Below are 21250 nucleotides of genomic sequence, written 5' to 3'. Positions count from 1 at the left end.
GTAAAGACAGACAGGAAGTGAGATAGTTGGGTGGAAACAGGAAGTGTGATGGTTGAGCAGAAAGAGGATAGAAGCAGGAAGAAAACAGAAACTCACTTGATGGGAGATGTCATTCTGTATATGTTTCTCATACTGGTTAATAAATAAAGCACTGTTGGCCAATAGGAAAGGAAGATAGGAGGGACTAGGAGACAAGGAGGAAGAGGAAGTAGTAAGGAGGAGCCGAGGAGCCAAGATGGAGAGTCTGGAGAAAGCAGTATGCCGGCTGGCTCCCCGGTAAGAGAAATACATAGATCAGCAAAAATGGGTTAATAATTAAGGCAGAGCTAGCTGATAAGAAACAAGTAACCGGGCCAACAGAATTATATCTAATACAGAGTCTCTGTGCATTATTTGGGGCTGGCGTGGCGGCGGGACAAGACTCGGCGGCGGGCGGAAAAACTGTATAGTTACAAATGGCGCCCAACCCACTTCTGACACCAGGTATTGTGGTTAAATAAGGATCAGGATAAACAAATAGGCCGAATAAATGTTTATTCAGGGAGATGAACACCAGGAAATTCAACCCAATGCTCTCCTGTCCGAGTCAGGCCAGCAAGAGAGCTTTTCCCGGCTCTCTCTCCGACCTCCTTCCACAGGTCACCTCCGCCCATGGCTTCACCCCCCAATGGGCATGGTCAGTGCCACAGAAGGACTATCCCACTACACTCACACTCACTCTCTTTTCCACTGGGAAGCTAATGAGGTAAAGGTGGCTTTGGGTTGCTCCTTCTCCTTGATCTCTCAGCATTTTCCTCTGTATATGATCTGTATAGACTGATTAGAATTCCATTTACAGAGAGCCGCTAGCAAATTTCTATGGACTGCTGACTAAAGAAACCCTCCCAACATGTCACCCAGGCTTTATTGCTACAGAGATGATGAAAAGCAATCAGTCCAGTATAAAAGCTCTGTCTGTGGGGGCTCCGCTGCCAGTTTAGGTAATGGGGAAATACAGTACCCAAGCACCCTTCAGGCTTTGTATTAGTTTCTGTGAAAGGGTTTAATTACTGGAATGGGTCAAATGAAAAAGGGACACACATTGACTTTCTATGTCCATGAATAAGATAGTGTTTACTTCCTGCTTTGATTGTGGACATGGTCTGGGATGTGGCCAGAGTCTCAGGGCTGAGCAAAGATCTGTGGTTTGACTGGACAAAGGCTATTCTGTGGGTGGGAAGTGGGCAAACACTGCCACAAATTCTTTGTAGACTGGAACTCTTGGAATGCAACTTTGCCATTCTTCTTGGTCCCTGGATGGCCTTCACTGCCCTTTGTGATCCCAGGAATCGGTTCAGCTGCTGCAGAAGGCAAGAACTTGATATTGGTTTATAATTATGAATGAATTACAGATAACAAGAACAAGGTAGTTCCTCGAAAACAGACCAGAGAAAAATTAGTAAGTGTAACTACTCCTGCCAAAGCCAAGAATGTCAAGAACCCAGACCTAGTGATAGCTTTATACAAGTGGTAGCTGTAAGAACTACACTCTGATGTTAGCTGGGGTTCAGACTAGCAGTGAGGACTGAGAGAGAAAAACAAATCAAGACAGGCTATGTAGCTTCCTTCTGACCCAGGCAACTGAAAACTAGACTTATGGGAAGGTGAGACTTAGCAAGCTCTGAAGACAGGATAACCAACCTAGTTTTTATTATGGGAAGAGTTTTATTCATTTATTACAGCAGAGTTTTAACTTTCTTATAATTGAGTTCATCCACAGTTATTACAGAAACAAACACATGAAAAAACAATTTTTGACATGTCATTAAATTTAAGTGTATGAATTACAATATAGATCATTTTCATCATAAAGCAAGCATAACACATTTTTCTTGAGAACTAAAAATGATACATTGCCAAATGAAACACAGACACAGACACAGAAGAATCTAGAATATTAAGTTGTGTTACTGGAAGTCTTCTTAGCAATCAGAAAACCCAACCCTGCTTAATAGATGAGGAAACTGAACACCAACAAATGTTAAGGGCACGGACTTGTGCCAGGCACTTGCTTGATGCTAAAGATACTAAAGTAAACAGAACATGATACCCGTACTCAAGGGGCTCTTAGTCAGGATAGCAGAGGGCAGTTTCCAGTAATCAGGAAATCTTCACACAGCAGAGTATTGTGAGCAAGGCATGCCAAGCAGCAAGGTGCAATGAAAGCAGGTATGGAAGCAGCTTGCAAAGGTCACATGTGACCTGAGAAGCATGAGCAGAAGTTATATTGACACAGTTGTAGTGCAATCAAGTTCCAGGGAAATCAAGGCAAGAGCTAGCCTAGTGCATTTAGTACTTAAAGGAGTTAAGGGTTAAAGAGAATTCTAGTCCCGACTCAGCAGGGCGCCAAGTTCAGTGCTATTTTAGAAGCCTTTCTGCTTGCTAAAAAATACATAAAGGTCCATCTCACTAATCAGAGCTCTAGCACAGAAAGCTGCTCACAGAAAGCAGCTCTTCAACTCACATGTCAATACTAAGGTTACCTAAGTCTCTTGCTTAAAACTTGCTTTTTTCGTTCAGAGGAATCATTACTCCCTATTATAACCTCCCACCTCTTTGCAAAATATCAACATTCATTGGGCCATGCCCCAAATTTCAAGCCTGGAAGGAATCTTAAAGAGTCATTTTGCAGTAGCCAAAGGTAGGGGTGGGGTCTGTTGCCACTCTGGTGCAGATAAATGAAATCATTCTACATTTTATTATCTCCCTCAGTTCGTATTGACAATAATAAAATATTCATCCCTGCAGAGGCAAACTCCATGTACCCACTGTCACCCCTCCCTTCCTATTCCACTACACAGACTACACACCCGCACACAGAAAGGACAGCCCTAAACAGGAATTGGAAGTGTGCGAAGTGTCCCTGGCAGCCAATTGAGGCTGCCATGAAATTGAGCAGCCAGAGTCAGATGTACAAGAAAACCCACATCAGGTGTATCCTCCTAAAATTATCTTTATTTCCAACCAAACCAGTCTCTAATCCATTTCTGGACAGGTCACTAAGAGCCCTGTGTCGTTTCTGTCCCAGCAAGTTCACCAGGAGCAGTCCTCACTCATCTTCTCTGGCTGTGCTGTCTGGCATGTACTTGGTGGGGTGAACACAGAAGGGTCCTTAATGCCTATCTGCACATCAAAAAAGCGTGTGGACAGGACCACGGTGTAATTCCTGATGAAGGTCTCCTGGACTGGATAACAATCCTTGGCTGTATAAACACCAATCCAAGTTTCATCTAAAGAGGGAAAAAAGTTGACGTTTTCAGAGAGAAGTTAGGCAAAATTCCTATACTTTTTTGTGGTAAAATACAGCCAACAGAATAAAATCTTTTAACTTTGTAAGGATGCATTTTGGAGGCATTCACATTGTTTTGCAGTTATCACCACTTCCTTTGCAACTCTCCCAAACTGAAAACTCTTACTTGTCCAATGGTTTCCCGTCTTTCTCTCCTCCAAAACCTTGCTAGTGACTGTCTGATAGATTTGGGTACTTCATGCACACAGTATTTATCATTTGTGACAGGCTTATTTCCCTTAACATAATGGCTTCAAGATGTATTCATGTCATTACATATGCCAGAGTTCATATCCCTTCCTTTCAAAGATGAAAACTATTCTCTTGTGGGGTTGTATCACATATTTATCCATTTATCTGCTGATAGTATCTGAGTTGTTTCCAACAGTTTAATGCTAGGAATGAAGCCACTATAAACAAAGGTGTACAACTAAATGTTTGAGTTCCTGTAATTATTCTTTTGAGTATATGTTCAGAGTTGGATGCTCTGGAACATATGACAATCTTACACTTAATATTTTGGTTAAATCCCACACTGCTTCTCACAGACTGAATGTCTACTCTTCGTGTTTCAAAACAACCTCAGAATTAAAAGGAATAGTTATGTATCAAAGCATATCTGTTTACATTTAGAATAATGGATCAGATCAGGACACTGTGGTTTTAGGAAGCTATAGTGGGGATGGAAATGTTGGCACCTAGTCCAGGAGTATTCTTGGAAAGAATTCCTTTTGGGTCACAGTCTTCATGGAGATCATGAAAAGTCTACAGGTGGGGTGAGTCCATAACATCCAAAGTGACAGAGACATGCAAGTGACACTAGAAGATGAAGGTATTTCAATGACCCATTAAGAAAGCAGTTACACACAGTTGCAAAATACACACAGAGACTTGCATGAACTTTAAAATTCATCTAAGCATTTAAGTTTTCCTAAAAACTACCTTCCTTAAGGTACTTAGAAGACAGTACTCCCCAACATACACCCTGAGATTCAATGCACTAATCCTTCCCTTCCTTACAGGATCTGGCTGTCCGTCTGTCAGACCACTCCTGGACTGTAATCTGCTCCTGAGGTCCCCCAATGGAGTACTGATCTTCAAAGGTAGAATTCTGGGGAATGTCGAGAGGGTCCCAGGGTTCTGTCAAGGAGATCTTTGCACACTGTTTGGTAGCCTGTTCAATCTGAAACATCACTCCATCCTTATAGAGCAAAATGTATTCAAATAATCTGAAATGTGGATTAAAAGAAAACAGTTAAGAACTTTTATGTTAAAATCATCATACCTTTCATCAGCATAGAGCCCAAAGGCCTTTGATATAAGTTATCATATAAATTACTTTGTAATGATTGCAAATCATTTGTTCTTTATAAACTTGATTCATACCAAATCACCCAACTGTGAAGAAAAATAAAAATAAGAAGTTAAACTTGACTGTTCATGAGGTAAATTCTTATCAGTGAACAACTACAAGCTAGACCCCAAGCTTTGTCTACCAACCTGAGGAGGATGTGTGGTTTTCATAGCGGGCTTATGATGATTTGTTTAGAAGGACAAAGAAAATTTCCCTTTGGTTGGGATCCTATAGCATTAAATCAAAAAATTACAGAAATATCCCAAAAGAAAAACTCATTGGAGAAACGAAGACAAAACACCTACACCTCACTGCCTGGCTAACCTGCACCAATGATTTGCTCTGTTGACAGAAGACACTCTGTGTTTAGCCTGAGGAGTCTAAGCAGCAAGGACAAAGGACCAAGATCTCCAGAGTAAGTGACTCATAAATCAAGTTTACCTACTTGCTCTCTATCTCCTCTAGTGATTTCAAGCGCTGAAGGTACATAGTGAAAGGAAAGTATCCTGAGTCTAGCATCTATATCTGAGCCAGAAGTCTCCAGGTTTGCTGTGTTGTACCTCTTAAAGCTAAGCAGTCTTGGCACTTCCTAAAGCCCCTGGGCCATGGTCAGTTCAAAACTCAGGACACTGGTGCTGCTTGGGCAGAATGGGATGTGAAGCCAGTTACAGAATACTTTTCAAAAGTGAAAGGAGACTGCCAGCTATGGGCTGGGAATAGAGCTGAGTGGCAGTGCACCTGCCTGGCATCAGTTCAATCTCAGCACCACAAGGAAAATGGGTGACCAACCAATGATCTCTGCTGAATGAGCCTCAGGCTCTACAAAATATAATAATGTAGGATGCATGCTCTCTATTCAAAGTCTGCATATAAAATTATTTTTTCACAATAAAGCATTATCAATAATGATATCTATTTGGTCAAAACACTTTTGCTAGTAGCATTATACTTTGAGTTTCTATGAGGTGGTATAGAAATATCATCATGACCTCATTTTTTTATGTTCTTTCATTTCCATTTCTAATCATTTTTATTAATTTTTCTTATTTTAAATATTGATCCCAGTTTACTCTCCCTCCCTCCCATCCCCCCGGTCCCCCTCCCATCCCATTCCCCCACCCCACTGCACAGGGAGGGTGATGCCTTCCAGGGGGGATCATCAAAAGTCATTTGAAGTAGGGTCTAGCCCCCCTTCCCTGGCCCGTCTCGAAGCTAAGGGAATATCCCTCCATAGGGAATGTGATCCCAAGGTACTTTCATGCACCAGGGATACGTCCTGGTTCCACTGTCAGAGGTCCCTTAGTCTGCCCAAGCCTTTTAATTAGACCCATGTTCAGGGGGTCTGAGTTGGAATAATACTGGTTTTCCAGCTATAATTCTGGGGGTCCATGAGCTCCCCTTTGTTCAGTCATGACCTCATTTTATATATTTATATAGATCCTGTCTATTTCCCCATATATATATCCCAGAAAAGCTGTGGACTAGCTTACAAGATTAAAACAAATAATGACTGAAAAGATAAGCATTTAATGTAGAAGTGAATGTGGAAAGAAAGTAAAATAAGCATTTATAAGATACTGTTTACAAAGGAAGATAATGTTGGGTCAGAGAGGTGGTTTTGTGTTCCAAGTGTTTGCCATATAAGCATGAGGACCTAGGTTTGGGTCCCCAACATCCAAATAAAAATGGGCAAGACAATGGATTCCTGTAACTCCAGCACTGGGTAATATAGACAAGAGAGACATATCTCTGAAGCTCATTGGCTAGCCAGCACAGCCAAGTCAATGAGTTTCAGATTCAGTGACAGACCTGGTCTCAAAACAATGTGAAGAGTACCCAAATAAAGGTATCCAGGGTCCACCTCTGGCCTCCACATGTATGACCACACCCACCCACATGCATACATGCATACATTTACACTGATAAATAAACACATATACAAAAACATCATGCATTTACCACACACCACACACATGAACATTGTTTTAAATGGTAATGATCTCTAGGATAGGCATATGGGGTCCACATAGAATGGTTAGCTTTTTGAAGTGTGGGGTTGGAATGCCAGTATTATCACGCAATCAGTTAAGTCTCCAACACAATAGAACCTAAACATTCATTGACTAAATTTAGAAATATCAACAACAAATTTGAGAGCACAGTCCATGACTAAACATAAAATTTATTCCCATAAGCAAATCCTAATCTATGGTGCTTTTAATGACAAGTTGGCCACACAAGAAACATTCAGCTGTGTACCTTCAGAGATATACAGATGGATTGTTTCTCCCTACTGCTAGCATCATTTTATGCTTTCCCCATGTCCACAGTGCTCAAACAGTGATAACTGTCTCCTGAAAGACTCATATTCATGTGTGTGAGGTTGCATTCTTAAAACCAATGCCATCAACCTCCAAACACACCCTAGCATCTATATTTCCCATAGAGACCTTGCTATCTTCACCAGTGCTTACTAGCCTACATGATAACACGTACCTAATATGCCATACATATTTAGACTACCCAGGATGTGTAGAATCCAGGCTGGATTCCTACTGATCAGTTTCTCTGTGTAACTAACCTGTTGTGTGACCTCATAAGCTGTGGAACAAGTAAGACTAAAGAACAACTCAGCAAAAAGAAAGAACTAACAGGAAGGCTGGTGTTCCTTATTTTCTGGGGTGCTCAGAGACTCCCCTAGAGGATTAAGATAACCTTCCTTTGTTCTTATAAAGCTTCATTTTTGGTCTGACTATGACCAGTGTTCTATCATTCTTATAGACTTGAGGAAAATGGGGGGCCCCACGTAGAATTCATAACAACCACTATCATTAGTTCGCTTTCAGTTGCATGGTTAAGGTCTGAGTCAACCACTTGTAAGAAAGAAAGGTCACTGTAGCTCACAGGCCCAGACATTTCAGTCCAAGCAGTCAGTACACCTGCTGCTCTGGGACAACATGGTGGGAACATGTAGCATGACAACTCAAAGCTGAGAACAACAACCACTTCTACAGACTCGTGATAAGTGGGCTTCCCATGGTACATCCACCCTGAATACCCTTAGAGCATACAGTCACCTTATTACATTTCTTTTCTGGATTTCCTGGACAGCTTCCTTGGGTGTCATCGAACTTGTGCCTCTAGTTTCTGTCACTGCCACAAAGAATACTTTGTCTACAGCTTGATGAGGCTTTGGCTCAAGATGTTTGGAAAGAACACATTAGTGGTGAGGTGTGTGTTTCCAGCATTATTGTGTCAGAAAAGAAGTGATCCAGTATCTCACCATTATGTTGCTGACTTTGATCACCATACGTGATATGTGATAGCACAGATGTCTCCATGAGCAATTAGCCATCAATGGTGGATGATATTTTGTGATGCTAGGAATATATTTATTCTGTGTTGACTTTCAACTTAGTTGCCCATTATGTGTTTTTAAATTCTTTAGATGTATTTATCTTATTTATTGGTTATGTACAGCTCGTGTGTGTGTGTGTGTGTGTGTATGTGTGTATAAGAGAGGGATAGGGAGAGAGATACTGAGAAAGAGATATTAAGAGAGGGAGGTTGAGAGAGAGAGAGAGAGAGAGAGAGAGAGAGAGGGAGGGAGAGAGAGAGAGATTGTAAGTAGAGTCCATGCTCCTACAGAGATCAGAGGACAATTTTCTGGAGTTTGTTTTCTCCTCCACCAAAAGGTTCCTGTGAGAAAAAGCAGGTGATCAGGCTTGGTGGCAAATGCATTTATCTACATCAATATCTTAGGAGACTTCACCCAGAAATTTTGGGTAAAATCATTTCCTGGATCAATTATTTCATTAGAAGTTGGTATAATAATACTAACGGCAGAATAAATGACTAGTGTGTGCAGGACAACAATACTCTCAAGGCTCTATATATTAAATGGATATCAATGTCTCCTGCTTAGTCACTGAGAATTCCTTCCAGCCAGCATCTGCTCACACTGACCCCACTGACCTTTGAATGCCTGATGACTTTCTGAGATAGCAGGTAACCCAGGCTCACCATGGGCTCTCCTGGTCAAACTTGATGGAAAGCAACATAGAAACCAGCATGGGGCAATAGGTGCCATTGCTGGCATGGCCTTTCAGCTATTAGAGCTTCTTATGTGTACAAAATCATAAATTCACATTGCTACTTACAGTTGAAATTTAATATTGTAGATTTTCATGATTGCTTTTATAATCTATCTTCTCTATTAAAATAAAATATCATGTTTCCAAAATTATTGACATAATGATGTATGTGCTCATACTATAATCAAAACTATTATAAAAATAAAAATGTGGAATATAGTGAGGATTTTTATCACAGGAATTTTGTCCTTAGACTGAGTTTTGGTGGGGGGAGGCTTTAAATTAGTACTGTGCTAAAATGGCTCGGTGGTTACGCTTTCTAGATTAATAGTCCTTAGCTTCCTTTGTTTCAGTTTGTTATGAATTTAGGAACTAGATACCTTCTCTTTTGGTTTAATTTTACTATTCAAACATGATAAACGGTCATGTGTTGAAACTGAAAATGCCCCTGAGAAGCATACTGAGGGAAATCTTTCTCTTATTCCAATCTCTCCTCTTCTTTTTATCTCTTAGAATAACACTTTTCATCAGCTTCCATCTTATTTTTTCTGGTTTGTTCCCACTCTTACATGAACAAAAGCACAATAACAAATAATTTTGTTCTCTGCTGTTTGGAAGATGCAATATCATCTGAAACAGAGCAGCCGGGTCAGAAGGTAAGACCATCAGTTGTTTTAAACGTTACCAGATTTCTCTCCCTTAGACTTTTTTGTACTTTTACCAGCAACACATGAGTGCCTGCTTTCTTTACAGTCCTGCCAACAGAGGACTTGTATTTGTGCCCATCTGATAAGTCAGTTAGGGAATCAGAATCCCAATGCTATTTTTTTAGATCTTAAAAAAAATTTATAATGTTCTTACAAAAGATGACAGTGTAATGCTTGAGAAAACTACAGTGCACAGTCTAGGAACTCATACCTAGATCAAGGCATCACACAACAGGAGTCAAGCTCCTCATCTTCTCAGGCTCTGCCTTTCTGATGAATGAGATGATTTTCATTCATGCAGAGAAGCTGAACAAACTTTGACCTGTCAAAGCAACATCTTGTTTTTTCTTGTGAAAAACAACCATCTGCTATCAAGTTTGGGAACCACTTTATCTCCAGTTTTCTGTTTATTAACTTGCCTTTTAAGTCTCTCTCTCTCTCTCTCTCTCTCTCTCTCTCTCTCTCTCTCTCTCTCTCTCTCTCTCTCTCTGTGTGTGTGTGTGTGTGTGTGTGTGTGTGTTGACTATAGTTTCACAATGAAAAGAACTTTTACAATTTAAGAAAGATTTCTTTTATTGCTTCTGAATTTTTCACCCCTAAAACACTATCCCTGAACTCATGTTTATAAAGGGATGACTCCATGCTCTCTGTTTTTTTATTTTATATTTAGAACTTTAAACCAAATTTCAGATTATTGTTCCACATGGTGTACTATCCAAAAACTAATTTTATTGTGTTAAAGTTGCTCCAGCAGCATTGGTGAGCACTCCATCTTTCCTTGGTGACCACCACGCACTCAGTCTCCAGCGGTGCCTGGATCTACTTCAGGACTCTTCTGTCCCAATGGATTGAATGTCTGTTCACCAGAATCACAGTGGTTTATGAAAAACAAACAGTAGGCATCAGCTATTGTTTTCTTCTTTGTAGGTATTTTACAGGATATTTGGGATCTAACACTTTTCTGAATGAAGCCAAAAATGAACTGTTCAGCTCAAATCAACCAACCCCGAGCTTCTGGCATTTCTATTTTACTGTATTTAAATGTCTAGATTGCTGTTAAAAGAATAATATCCTCACCATATAAAGTCATTCTATCCTTTCCAAATATGAATGTCCCCTTTTCACATCCAATTCCTTTTTTTCTTCTGTTGCTAAAATAAATGGAATCTTCTTTTTCCTGTTAGTTTACAGCACATCATTACAGGTGTTTTTGTTTGTTTGTTTTTTGAGTCAGGGTTTCTCTGTGTAACAGCTCTGGCTGTATTGAAACTCACTTTGTAGACCAGGCTGGCCTCAAATTAACAGAGATCCACCTGCCTCTGCCTCTCCAGTGTAGGAATTAAATGTGTGTGCAACCACAGTCCAGCTAACATTATAGATTTTTGTTGTTAAATTTATACTCAGCCATCTTACTTAATTCACTTATTGCTTGAATTCAGTTTTGATTTTTATTTTCAAAGCTAATTATATCAATTTCATTGAAAACTGTATCTCTTCATTTTTCTATCCTAACTGTCATCCTCTAAGCTTTCTCTCTGGCTATACTGGCTACAAAACCAACATCATTATACATAGTAGAAGTGATGGGTGTCCTTCTTTGTCCTTAGAAAGACTACAGCCACAATATCAAAATACATGTTTCTTTTTTTGTTGTTGTTGTTTTTACCATGGTAAGAAAATGTCATTATTTACTACAAAAATACTCTCTGTCAATCATGTTTATTGAATTTGATCAACTGCATTTCCATTGCACTAAGAATATTCTCATGTGCATTGTGTCTTAAATGTGTTGAAATTTCCAAAAAGAAACTATTCTTGCATCCTAATATTTTTAAAACACATCCCTTTGATAAATGGCTCTTGATTGTGCTGTATATTTTATATACAATTGGCTGTATTTGCCAATTAGGACTTTTGATCAACAGTCATACAAGGTTCACAAGGCAAGTCATAACACTTTACTTTTTCTACCTGCCATTTCTTAATTCTCATGCTTCCCTCCAAGCATGGATGACTAAGCTGGGTGGGACTCAGCTGTTGTCTCCTGTACTCAGGGTATGACATGTTAAGATTTAACTCCCACAGTCAGAATATGCTGCAAATATATAGCTGCAGATGCCCAGGAAGCCAGGTTCAGACATAGAAAATCTCTAAAAAGAAACAGTATGTCCAAAAGTGTGTTTAGATGTTAAAAAAAAGGGGAAAAAAAAAACAGAGACAGATAGTCATAGAAAAGAATAGACAATATCAATATAATATAGTAAAGTTTTAAAGAGTAAAGCAGTATTTATAAAAAGCCACCTAAAGATGGGAAATAAACAGGGTGTCTTGATTCTGTACGGTACTTTGTTGACTTTGAGTTTTTTAAATGTTAATGTACAAAAAACATTAGCTGCTGAGAGACACTGGATTATGGAAACTGCCAAATTAAACAAACCTATATTTTAAAAGTATCATGGCCTCAAAATGGAAGTTGGACAACGTTTCATTTTGGAGAAGATATTATGCCTTTGTGTCCCCAGGAAACAAAAGTGATGGTAATCTTTAAAGGGAATAAAGAACAGATTTCATTGAGGGAGACCGCCTGAAAATGTGGGTTACAGAAATGAAGAAAAATAAACAAGGAAAACTATAGGACAGGTAACATATATGCTGATCTCTCTACTATGGGAATAACTCTGAAACTGGATGATACATAATGAATCTTGTGGCTACAGAGTCCTTATAGCCAGTATGGTTATACAGTCGAAATGGACTTGTAAAGTTGACAGATACCTTTCATCTGCTCCAACATAGAACAAAAAACAATAATCTTTAGCTGACTTGTGCACACTGCACATTCCATATGTGTATGCATGTGTGTGTGTGTGTTACCTTTAAATTTTTTTGTGTTTCCAGAAGAAAAAAAAAAAAAACAGACACCAACAAAGACAAGTATCCCAGATGGTTTAGCCTCAAAATTCCTCTGTTGCAGTTTCCTCAAAATTCTGCATCCAGACAACTTCAAATCTTCTGGCTGAGATGCAGATTATTCAGCAAGGACTTCAGATAAGCTCTACACTTTCCCATCACACAGATAGTAAACAAAAACAATATAGGTAGTTCTCCCAGGATTTGTCCATTATTATAATTTTCTCAGAGTCCCCCAAAGATGCTGTCACTCTTAGACAACAAGTAATAGTCTAGAGAACATGACACTTGCATTCCTAAGAGGTGGGATGGGTGGTTTTTGATCATTCAGGGGTATATGGATGTTTATCATTGTTTAAGTGAATGGGTTACAAGTTATTATTGGTCATGGTCAGAAAGAAACAGCTGAACAAAGGAGATTAGACTCAGGGATTTCTTTACGAAGGGAATAAGGGAAGATTAGTACAGAAATGATGGGTAGATTGTTGAGTCTACTTTTGAACAACTGCTAGTCTCAAATACTTTACGTTGGTATGGATTTTTGTAGCAGCTTTGAAGTTCTGGATGGAGAACAACCTTGAGGAAATGGATATAAATTAACACAAGTTTAAAGTTATTTTTGTCATAACATACTCTCTATATATAGTTTCTACTTTTGTTTAAGATATCTTTGTATATTGATACAAATTTAAGGTTTTTTTATTATATTGCATATATGTTTCTATCTTATTTAGGTATTATACCCATGCAACTCATTTAAAAATGTAATTTTCCTATTTTTGGGAATTATTATTACAAATTATATAGGATAATTAAGAAATACAGGTTAGTAATTAGTCACCTGTAACAATCAAACTTATGGTCATGTTAGGTATGTTTTTAGGGCCAAATAGAGACTTTTTAAAATTTTGCATGTTGATCCCAGTTCCCTCTCCCTCCCTCCTTCCCTCCCTCTCATTTAACCTCTCTGCCTCCTCACATGCACCCTGACCACCCTCCCTCCCATTCCCCCCACCCCAAATAGATGGTCTCCAAACACTTCAAAGACCTAGAAAATATTGCATTAAAAATGTTTAAATAACATAAGGCTTTTCATGACAGTGAGGTATGTCTGTTCCTGACAGCACCTCAAAAGAGGATGATGGAAATCGAAGGACTTTAATAACGAGTTTGCTTTTATTGTGACAAAGTCAGCCACTGGGCAAGAAATCGCTGTTGCCTTGACTGCTGGCAGTATGCTAGATAAGAAGGACACAAAAGAAAGGAACTGCCAAACTTTACCAAGAAAAAGTAGGAGAATCCTTCAAAACTCATGCTTCATAGAAATGTCTGTCAGATAATCTAGGCCCATAGGCCAAACATGAATATCCCAATGTTACAGAGGAAACTTGGATGAATGTATAGTATAGTCAGCCAGCTGTCTCTGTCATTTCTATAGTTTTGGAAGTTGTTTGTTCTGCATTTCCTGTTTACTCAGCTAATATTATATACTTCTCAGTTCTCTGATAGAGTTGAAAACAAGATAGTTATAGTTATAATTTTCCTTGTTATCAAATTAAAAAAGAAAAGTTACATAAGAGAGGTAAAATTTATAAGGTTGACTAGAGGCAGGAGGGAGGGCCTGGTCCCTACTCCAAATGACTTGACAGGTTTTATTGATCCCTCCTGGAAGGTACCACCCACTGTAGGAGATAAGCCTGGGCCAGTTTCCATCTTGCTTTCTGGGGACCTGCTCAGAGCCACCTGAGGCCTAGGGCCTGTGTGCAGGGGAGCCCTTCCATGTGGACCAGATTGTCCAGAGTCTGCCAGTGTCCTGGTTCTGCCTCCACTCATAGAAGGAGCCTGCCTTCCAGGGCCCTGTTCAGAGCTCCCTGAGGACTTGGGACTGTGCACAAGGTAACCCGTCCGGGCAGATCAGCCTATCCACAGTCTGCCAGTGCCGTAGTCCCAACTCTACCCACTGGATAAGGAGAGTCATAGAAGTATTGAACCTGTTTACACTCACCAGAAAAGAACCTGGGTCCCATACTTACCAGGAGAGGGAAAGAGCCCACTGGTATGCACTAGAAGAAGGGATAGGTAGGCAACAGTATAAGAACTCAGTCAACAACAGAATGACTCCCCCAGAATTTAGGCAATCCACAGCAGCAAGACTTGAACATCCCAACAATGTGCAATTGCACCATTCCTGGGTCAAGCAAGAAATAAAGAAAGAAATTAAAGATTTCCTAGAACTCAATGGGAATGAAAACACAGCATATCCAAACTTATGGAACACTTTGAAAGCATTACTAAGAGGAAAGTTCATAGCACTAAGTGCCCATATGAAGAAATTGGAGAACAGTCACATTAGAGAATAGCAGCACAACTGAAAGCTCTAGAACAAAAAGAAGCAAACTCACCCTGGAGGAGTAGACTCCAGGACATAATCAAATTCAGGGATGAAATCAATAAAGTAGAAACTATGAAAACAATATAAAAATATCAATGTAACAGAGTTGGTACTTCGAGAAAATCAACACGATAAACTTTCATTGAAACTAACAAAAAGGCAAAGAGAGAACATGCAAATTAGCAAAATCAGAAATGAGAAGGGGGACATAAGAATGGACACTAAAGAAATCCAGAGACTCTTCAGGTCATACTTTGAAAACCAGTATTCCACAAAATTCAAAAATTCAATGGAAATGGACAATGTTTTAGATAGATATCACTTACCAAAATTACATAGAACAGATAAGCAATTTACATTGACCTATAACACCTAATGAAATAGAAGCAGTTATCAAAAGTCTCCAAAAAAAAAAAAAAAAAAAAAAAAAAAAAGCCCAGGACCAGATGGCTTCAGTGCAGACTTGTACCAAAAACAGCCACTACCAATATTCCTCAAGGTGTTCCACACAATAGAAGCAGAGCGGTCATTGCCAAACGTTTTTTTACAAGGCTACAATTACCTTAGTACCCAAGCCACACAAAGATAGAACTAAGAAAGAGAACTACAGACCAATATCCCTCATGAACGTCCATGCAAAAATACTCAATAAAATATTGTCAAATCAAATCCAAGAACACATCAAAGAAATCATCTACCATGACCAAGTAGGCTTCATCCCGGGTTCAGGGATGGTTCAACATATGAAAATCTATCAATGTAATCTACCACAGAAACAAATTGAAAAAGAAAAACCACATGATCATTTCACTAGATGCTGAAAAAGCCTTTGACAAAATCCAACACCCCTTCATTATTAAGGTATTGGAGAGATCAAGGGATAACAGGAACATTATTCAATATAATAAAAGCAATATACAGCAAACCAACAGCCAACATCAAACCAAATGGAGAGAAACTCAGTGTGATTCCTCTATAATTAGGAACAAGACAAAGCTGTCCAATTTCTCCATATCTCTTCAATATAGTACTTGAAGTCCTAGCTAGAGCAACAAGAAAACAAAAGGAGATTAAGGGAATAAAAATTGTAAAGAAAGAAGTCAAACTGTCACTATTTGCAGATGATATGATAGCTTACATAAGTGACCTGAAAAACTCTACTGGGGAACTCCTACAGCTAATAAACACCTTCAGCAAAGTGGCAGGATACAAGATTAACTCAAAAAAAAAAAAATCAGTATCCCTACTATACACAGAAGGTAAAGGGGCTGAGAAAGAAATCAGAGAAACATTACCATTTATAATAGACACAAACAACATAAAATATCTTGGGGGGGTAATGCTAACCAAACAAGCAAAAGACCTGTATAGTAAGAACTTTGAGCCTTTAAAGAAAGAAATTAAAGAAGATACCAGAAAATGGAAAGAGCTCCCATGCTCTTGGCTAGACAGGATCAACATAGTAAAAATGGCAATCTTCACAAGAGCAACCTACAGATTCAATGCAATTCCCATCAAAATCCCAGCACAATTCTTCACTGACCTTGAAAAAACAATACTCAACATCATATGGAAAAACAAAAGCCTCTGGATAGCCAAAACAACCATGTACAATAAAAGAACTTCCTGAGGCATCACCGTCCCCGACTTCAAGCTCTATTATATAGATATAGCCCTGAAAACCGTTGGTATGTGAGGAAAAATTGACAAGAGACCAATGGAATAGGATTGAAAACCCTGATATTAACCCACACACCTAGGAACACCAGATTTTTGACAGAGAAGCTAAAACTACACAATGGAAAAAAGAAGGCATCTTCAACAAATGGTGCTGGGATAACTGGATGCTGACATGTAGAACCTCTAGATAGATCCATATCTATTGCCATGCACAAAACTTAAGTCCAAGTAGATCAAAGACCTCAACATAAATCCAGCCATACTGAATCTCTTAAAAGAGAAAGTGGGAGGTACTCTTGAAGGAATTGGTACAGAAGACATATTCCTGAACATAAGACCAGTAGCACAGACACTGAGATCAACATTTAATAAATGGGACCTTCTAAAATTGAAAAGCTTCTGTAAGGCAAAGGACACAGTCAACAAGACAAAACCATAGCCCACAGAATGGGAAAAGATATTCACCAACCCCACATCTGACAGAGGGCTGATTTCCAAAATATACAAAGAGCTCAAGAAGCTAGTTACCAAAACACCAAATAATCCAATTAAAAAAATGCTGTCTAGAACTGAAAAGAGAATGATCAATAGAGGAATTCAAAAAGGCTGAAAGACACTTAAGAAAGTGCTCAACATCCTTAGCTATCTCCACAAGGGAAGCAGTGATTCCTCATCTACTCAGATGTATATGATCACCTCAGACAAACTAAGTTAGAGGCAAGGGAGTGCACTGATATTATATTTTCATTACAACATGACTTTGGCTTCTATGGAAGATATTGGTCAAATCTTGGATTTGTTTAACATATAATATACGAGATTAGTAATCTTCCGGCTCTCAGGAGGAAAGTCTAGCTACACATTTGTATTCTGGCATACATGAAGTGTGAGTTACACCCTACAGTAATTACAAGAGAAAAACACTTGCAAAATTCACTGTGGACTTTCTGCCAATCACATATAACTAAAAGAAAATTAGATTACTTAAGAATGCAGTCTGAAGTAAAGTTAAAGTATAATTTATGTGTGTGATGTAAGAAGCTATAGGTGACAGACCATGAATACTTGGACACTAGTTCAAAAGAGAAAAGAAATGCTCAAGAAAATGAAATGCTTTTCTTCCAAACTTTTGCTTGATGGACACTGGAAACATGTACAGATATTCTTTCATCTGATGGTAGACAAAGTATTTTTTCCCTTGGGGCAATAGTTCAAGCTAGTTATAGACACTCAGAGGAATGGCCTCATTAGTACTGAGAAGTCCATGTTGCCATGAGGCATGGTGCTTTCTACAGCTATGGCACGGGGGGGAGGGGGAGGAAGGAATTTGAGGCTGGGCTTGCAGTCAGCCATGCACTTTTAAGTAGGTAAGTGTCCTTTCCCATCAGACTGAAGTAGAAACTCTCTTTCCTTTCCTTTCTCCTCTCTCCCCCCCTCTCATACACACACACACACACACACACACACACACACACACACACACACTTTCAAAAAACATTTAATGAAACCCTAAGAACTGAAATTTTTTAATTTGAAATTGGAATGTGATTTAAATTTTTTATAGTGGTAGACATGGCCTAAACATCAAACTCAAGAATAAAGTGGGGAGTGGGGGTGAACTTCAAAATGTGGACAGAGGAAAACATTAACTAAACTCATAGCTGGAGAGATGACTCAGTTGATGAAATTTTTGCTGTGCAAGAATGAGGACCTGGGTTCAATTCCTAGCACCTGCCCTAAAAAGCTTATCCCAAGGGTGTGTTTGTAATTCCAATGCTTCGGAAGACAGGCAGGAGGGTCCCTAAAACTTTCTTGGTAGGCAATCTAGGCATATTGGAAAGATCCAGGTACAATGGTAGCAGACATTGTCTCAAAAATATATAGAAAGGAAGGGAGGGAAAGAGAGGGAGGGAAAGGAAGAGAAAGGGAGGGAGGGGGAAAGGGAGAGAAAGGGAGGAAGAGAAAGAGAGGAAGGGAGGGAAAGAGGAAGGGAAGGAGGAAAGAGAGAGATTACGGAAGAACCCCAATGTTGATATCTATGTAGTATCTATGTATGTCTACCCACATGCATACATGTACACACCACAAAACTAAAGTTAGTTTGGTATAAAACTCTGCTTCTAGAGTTGAAGATACCATAAAATATTTAAGCAAAAGGATGGCTGTTATCCTTTGAATTTTGTGTACCTCTAGCTATCAGCGTACAGCAGTACCAAATAAATACTCTCAGACATTGACAATCTGTTACAGAAGTAAACAACCACAACACTCTCTATGGAAAAGTAACAAGAGATTCTTCAGTGAACTGAAACACGAATCAAAGTAGAATTCAGAGCAAGGGGGAAACAGGCATGGAAGGCATGTCAGTGAACAACCGAAGTAACACAGCTCATCCTTCTCTTCCTGACAAAAGATTGTATGACCAAGCTCCTTAGATCCAAGAGCAAAAACACACTACAAAAGCATCTCTGTGTTATGCCGAGTGAAGGAGTTGAACTTTCTTTTCAACTATGGATTCAGGATGATGAAAGAGGAAAAATGACAAACTATCAAAGCACTTTAAATTTTTTCAACACATTATGTAGGATTTAAATAAGTATATACCTTGTTCAATAGGAACCATACTGATATTAGAAAAGCTGGAGCCCAAACTTCCTTTTTAAAATCCCTAGGGAGAGTTAAAACCTCACAATGATGTATTGTCTAGGACTTCAATAGTGTATAGGCCAGACCCAGAGCTGGCAGGAGCACCACCATCCATAATAACACAGTGGACAGATAGAGGACATGGTTCTGAAATGGGAGTTTCCATGACCACAAAATATACTGCATAGCAGAGCCCAGCACCCAACAGGGTATCTCCATGGCTGTTAGGGCTGTGGTAAGTCCTTCCTTCAGAATTCTTTGCTTCTGTGTGTAAGATCACTCCACTGTGTTCTTTCTTCTGAAATGGAACTTCCATCTTCTCACACTGGACTCCAGACTCACACTCTGGTAGCTCTGGTGAAGTTCAACTTCTTTCTCAGAAGGCAAATTTGCCTTTCTCCATCTGAAACCCATGATTCATCAGCAGTCTTACTTAGGTACTCCAAGCAGTAAGAGCTGAGATTCTAGGAGATTTGAGAGGTATCTCATCAAGATTGGAAGTGTATGGTTCAGAAGCTGTGGAGTCCATGATGGTTACAACCATTCCTACAAGTATTTACAAGCTCACATACATTATTAAAAAGAATTATGTGTTATTATCTATCCAAACTCACTTCAAGAAAGTGAAGGTGATGTCATGCTAGACAATTTGTTATATGATTCACCAAGTTAGCCGTGTTTTATCTACAGATTGGACTTCTTTTCTTTATAAGATCGATCAGTGAATTATTCACTGAAATGACCAATGTCCTTGTTAAACCAGGAGCCTTCCAGAGTCAATGGTGAGTTATCACCCTACTAACCATAGACAGCTTCACACCACAACAGTATGACGTCACCCTAGGTATGCCATTCTAACCATCTATTTCTTGTTTATAGTATCACAAATCACTACACATAATTAGATTCCTTATAGATATAATGTGAAAAGTTTGGCACTAATAGTCTACTGGTGGGAATATCTATATGAAAGGCAATTCAATAATTTATTGAAAGCTTCAAAAATATCAAGCCCATTCCTATTATTTGTCAAATGCAGGAACTTCTCAGTGTAAAATTTAAAATATTTAACATACATTGCATGAAAATATAAGGTTACATATTTTACTCTCAATTATAATAATTAAAAACAGAGGGTAAGGAAATGTGTTGGTCCCATGATAAGGGATCGCCTAAGTATATTACGTTCTGTCTCTAGCTAGTGGCTGATTATCATTTTATAGTATAAGAAACATAAACAATAACTTTTTAATTTTAAAAATTGCATTGCATACTTCCACTTCACTTTTTTGTTACAGGGCTGAGGATTCAGCACATGTAATATAGGCTTTCCAAACTGAACTAGGCTTTCCTTTGCCTTACATTTTTACATTTAAAATGTAAATATAGGAATAGAAAAAACTGGGAAGCACATGTGTCAGGGTTGTGAATTCTTGTTGAGTGACTGAACCTCATTTTATTTTCTTTCACTGCTGTCTAGATTTTTCTTTCATGAACATGTATAATGCCAATAATACAAAGGTTATGTATAAAACAATCCATGTAATGTATGTATTTATTATCACATTTGTACTTGACTCATATTTATTGAAACTTACTCTTTGCTGAGAACTTCTTAGTACAGGGGATCTAATCCTATATCAGACTAAACATGTATCCTCTCACTTCAGAGAAGAGAGGTATCATGAAGGCCAGGCAACTTAACTGAGAAGACAAAGACAGACCACATAGTAGCCTGAGGAAACAAGTATGTGATGTGATGGAGAGGGCCTGTTGGGGAGTGTTGTGCCGGGTGATTATAGACTTCTGTAAGGGTATAGTTGGCTGAATTCTGAAACAAGGAGGAGCCAGGACCTCCAAGATGACAGAATGGCCTAGTCAGTCTGGGTGAGCTTGAACATGTGCTACATATGAAAAGTAGTTAATGATAACACATTGTATAATACAGGATGCATCCAGTGTGCAGTGTTAAAAACTCCTGAGATATTCAGGTGGCATGGTAGTAAATGTGCTACATGAGACATTTTGGACAATTTTCACTATTGTCTTTCTGTTTGTCTGTTTTACATAAACTTCTATCATGAGGATATAGTGTCATTATCATTTCCTTACTGGCTTGTTCAAATTATTTTAGTCAGC

The 21250-nt window shown here is 38.9% G+C and overlaps 1 protein-coding gene across 1 annotated transcript in view; it reads right to left on the bottom strand.

Annotated features, from left to right (window-relative positions):
• Positions 1-1668: 1668 nt before the first annotated feature.
• The window catches only part of Epdr1 (ependymin related 1), a 30426-nt gene continuing 10844 nt past the window's right edge, over positions 1669-21250 (bottom strand). Inside the window, exons 2-3 of the mRNA XM_051194669.1 lie at positions 4349-4557; positions 1669-3269 (exon numbers count right to left, since the gene is read on the bottom strand). Coding sequence (XP_051050626.1) covers positions 3073-3269; positions 4349-4557 — 406 coding nt within the window. The 3' untranslated portion in view covers positions 1669-3072. The remainder of the gene's footprint in view (positions 3270-4348; positions 4558-21250) is intronic.

This window comes from Phodopus roborovskii, unplaced genomic scaffold (genome assembly GCF_943737965.1).
Source record: "Phodopus roborovskii unplaced genomic scaffold, PHOROB, whole genome shotgun sequence".
Taxonomy (NCBI): Eukaryota; Metazoa; Chordata; class Mammalia; order Rodentia; family Cricetidae; genus Phodopus; species Phodopus roborovskii.
The sequence above is the reverse complement of the archived record's forward strand: the minus strand, read 5'-3'. Positions and strand labels throughout refer to the sequence as shown.